This window comes from Zea mays, chromosome 2 (genome assembly GCF_902167145.1).
Source record: "Zea mays cultivar B73 chromosome 2, Zm-B73-REFERENCE-NAM-5.0, whole genome shotgun sequence".
Taxonomy (NCBI): Eukaryota; Viridiplantae; Streptophyta; class Magnoliopsida; order Poales; family Poaceae; genus Zea; species Zea mays.
In genome coordinates, this window is record NC_050097.1 from 205,819,237 (window position 1) to 205,823,052 (window position 3,816).

A 3,816-nucleotide genomic window follows, 5' to 3' on the forward strand; every position below is an offset into this window, starting at 1 on the left:
AAATTAGAACTCATTTATATATAATTTATATTAGAATGGAACGGAACGAGTAGCAAAGAGCACATGGGTGGGGTCTGTACGGCTGTACGTATCGGGATTTGTTATTCCTTTATCACTTGTATCCAAGCCTACACTACCACGTGCAGACAATACCATGCCCCGTCCAGGACTTCCGTTTCAGGAGTACACTGGATTCGTTCACAGCGCCGGTGCCACGGCGACGGCGGAGACCATGCTGTCGACGCCGCATACGTTGCTTCCGCGGCACAGGCGGTAGTACCCTTGCTCACCCCACTGCTTTCCCCACGAGTTCTTGATGATCCAGTAGGGGCGGTAGCCCAGCCGCAGCGCCGCGAAGCCGCGCGCGCCGTAGCCGACGAGGAGCACGCCGTGGTTGACCCACGCGCGCGGGCAGATGAGAGGGCACGACACCCCGCCCACGTACGTCTGCATGAACGCCGCGTTGAGCCCCACCGCGAGGGGCCCGCGGCGGACGAGCGCCGCGCGGATCTGGGCCTCGTCGCCGGCCGGCACGGCGGTGAAGTTGGCCACGCGGACGGCGACCTGGGTCGGGTCGAAGCGGCAGGGCCCCGCCGCGCCCGTGTACGGGTACGCGCTCTGCTCCATCAGGCCGCCGGACTCCATCAGGTACGAGTACGCGTTCGTCATCAGCCCGCCGGCGCAGCCGTTGTTGCACTCGTTCTGCGCCACCGCGCTGCACTGGAATGGAACATACAAACCAAACCAAAACAAACCAGCATGCTTCAATCCTTCCACGGACTGGAACAATTCATTCGCGAAGAGAGAAGACGCCGAGAGGCTAGTGACGTGATGCTACGGCACGCACCGTGTGGTCGCAGTCGACCAGCTGCTGCTCGCTGAGGTCGACGAGCTCCCCCGTGGCGAGGAAGTTGGCGCCCTCCACCGCGCCCGTCGTGCTGAACGCCCAGCACGACCCGCACGCGCCCTGCGTCTTGACGCCCGTGACGGCGCCCTTGTCGCGCCAGTCGAAGCTGGCCGGCAGACGGGCCACCTCCTCCTTCGAGGCCGGCGGGGCGGCCGGCACGCCACTCATGAGCCGCTGGACGTCCCCGCCGGCGCGCAGGCCCGTGAGGCGCGCCTCGAACTCCTCCCGCGTGAGGTCGGAGAAGGGCGTGACCCCGTGGCGCGCCGTCGGGTCCAGCGCCTGGTGCGCCGCCGCGCGGGCCAGGTTGGCCGCGAACACGCGCAGCCGACGCGCATACTCCTTGGGCCCGGAGTACCGCCGCCCGTGCCGCCTCACGAACGCTGCGAACTGCGCCTCCGGGAGCAGACCCGGGCCCGCGCCGGCGCGGGTACCTTGCGTCGTCACCTGCCGGATGAATTTGTCGTCGGCGGACGCGCCGGCGAGTAGTGGGAGCAGTAAGAGGAGGACGGCAAGCTGGAGCGCCATGGTTGCGGGATTCTTCGGTGGTCGGTCTGAGGCAGGCATGCGTCGTCAATAAGCGAAGGGAGGAGAGCGAAGTGGCAGCCATGCAGGCGGGAGAGGTGGACGCCTGTCTCCTCGCGGAACGGCGGGCGGCGGCGCACGGCGTCGAGCGACACGTGCGCCGGTGCGCGTGCGCTGTTTCTTTGTCTCTTTGGGTTGGGCGTTTGATAAATTGATATAGAGCAACGAGTGTCGGAACGGCGAGAGCTCATCCATATACGAGTTTAATTAGAGCAACTTCAGCAGTTCTCTAAAATACTTCCTAAATCAATAATTTAGATAGTTAATATAAAAACTATTCTCTAACAGTTCTCTAAATAAACTTTCTAAATTTAACAACATGTCATCTAACCTCATTTTCTCTCTACATTTGACAACCATTTAACAACTCCCTAAACAAAAATATTGACTGCATTATATAGTTTTTGTGACTTATTTTTTATGTGGATAGATACAAAACAAAATTACAACCTATATTTAGAGAACTATTGGATAACTCACATTTTTTACTCCAAAAGTCATTTAACTTCTTAAATATGTGATTTAGAGAACTAAAATTTACGTAACTATTAGAGTTGCTCTTAGTAAGGTCACTTAAAGTACTCTAAATAGACTGAAAGCTTCTACACATACTAAGAGCATCTTCAACAGACTAGCTAAATAGCTTGTCAAGCTAAATTTTAGCTACTTAATAACATAATAGCTCTCCAACAGAGTAGCTATTTAACTTGCTAAGCTATCTGGCTCTCTAAATTAACTCTCTCACTAGCCAAATTTGGCTAGCAACTCTCGCTAGCCAAGCTAAATTGCATTTTGGAGAGTCTGTTGGAATGAGATGTTATATATATAGTTTAATATTTATGAAGAGACAAATAAAGAGTCAAAAATAAAGAGTCTCTTGGAGATGCTCGAATGAAATACATATGCCTAAAGCTCTGTTCCTCGAATGTTTGTCGTCCTCTATTTTATTTTTTAACTAAAGCGCGAAAAATAAATAAAAAGACCGGACAGAATATTACACTAGAACTATTTAACTAGCAAAACTACACAAGCTAAATTAGAGAGCTACCACAACTTAATTATATTGAAACAAAAGTACTTAGCTACACAAGCTAACTAGCACAAGAAAATGCAACTAATAAACTATACAAATATCTAGTTACAAGAGCAACACCATAAGCACATCATATGAATAAAAAATACAAGTTTAATGCTTGATTTACGGGTATCTCATGAGATTTTTGTCATTATGGAAAGTGGCACGAAGGGCTTTGCCAGAACAGAAAAAAGAAAGAGAGGTGTCGGCATAATGGAAATGAAATAGTGTCAGTGTCTTGCTCGAATGGAGATTGTTCACCATTAACAAAGCTAAAACAATATTTTACCTTTCTAGTCTCCTCTATTTTTAATTTTGTGATGCTTTTGAATCTAAGTTCTTGGGACTTTTGGATTTGATAGAAGCATGTAAGGGTGTGTTTGGTATGACTACCCCACTTCAAAAGCACCTCCACTTTAAAACTCTGGGTGGGTGGAGTAACTTTGCTCCTAGATTTTAATTGTGTTCTCATATTGAGTAGCAGTGGCGGATAAATAACTCTAAACTCTACGTGCAGATTGCGTTTTTAGAGTTTTTGGAGCAGCAAAAGAGGTACTCCAAAAAGTTGTACTGTAGGTCTAAAAATATCTTAGAGTTTCCAATTCTAGAGTTAGGTTGTTTAGCTGACTTTTAAAGTTCTGCTCTAGAGTCATGTCAAACATGTCCTAAGAATCATTGCCACCAAATAGAGAAAACCTCGGTTTAAAACTATCTTTTTTTATGTGTGGTTGAAGCGTTAATCTTTTAAAGCTTAAATGTTGTGAACGTCAATAAAATTACATGTCAAGGTATGTGCGTAAAATTTCAGCTTAATTGAAGTTTGTTTAGGTTGATTTTATCTTTTAGGGCTTTGGTTTGGGTTGCTAGCAGTCGGCAGAGCGACGATGCCGATCAAGCAACAATGACAGGGAGGAGCAATAATGCTCGTGCAGCAGCGTGCTCTCTCCTGGGCTGCTCTCCGTTTTGAGTGATTTTCGACTTTAGGGTGTTTGTTTTACGATCTATTTGTTTCTTTATGATCTTATATACATAACAAACTTTTCCAAAAATATCAAATCACCAATTGGTTTTGGTGTTTTAGTTTGGACTCTTTTAATTTATGCTGAAGTAGAGGTATCATTTTTTGGATTTTAATCTGGAGCATCCATGCACTTGTTTTTGATCGATTTGAGTGCTTAGCCGTTGTCGTCGGTCACCACCAAGAATATTCAGGCATTTGCTGGCTGATGAACATCTCATTTGAGAGTTATAT

The 3,816-nt window shown here is 48.0% G+C and overlaps 1 protein-coding gene across 1 annotated transcript; it reads right to left on the reverse strand.

Moving 5' to 3' along the window:
- Positions 1-1,585, reverse strand: LOC107305675 (uncharacterized). Its single transcript, NM_001320765.1, has 2 exons — positions 848-1,585; positions 1-720 (listed from the first exon to the last, which is right to left on the reverse strand). The coding sequence occupies exons 1-2, from the start codon at positions 1,469-1,471 to the stop codon at positions 199-201; spliced, it is 1,146 nt and encodes a 381-aa protein (NP_001307694.1). The 5' UTR covers positions 1,472-1,585; the 3' UTR covers positions 1-198.
- Between the last annotated feature and the right edge of the window lie 2,231 nt (positions 1,586-3,816).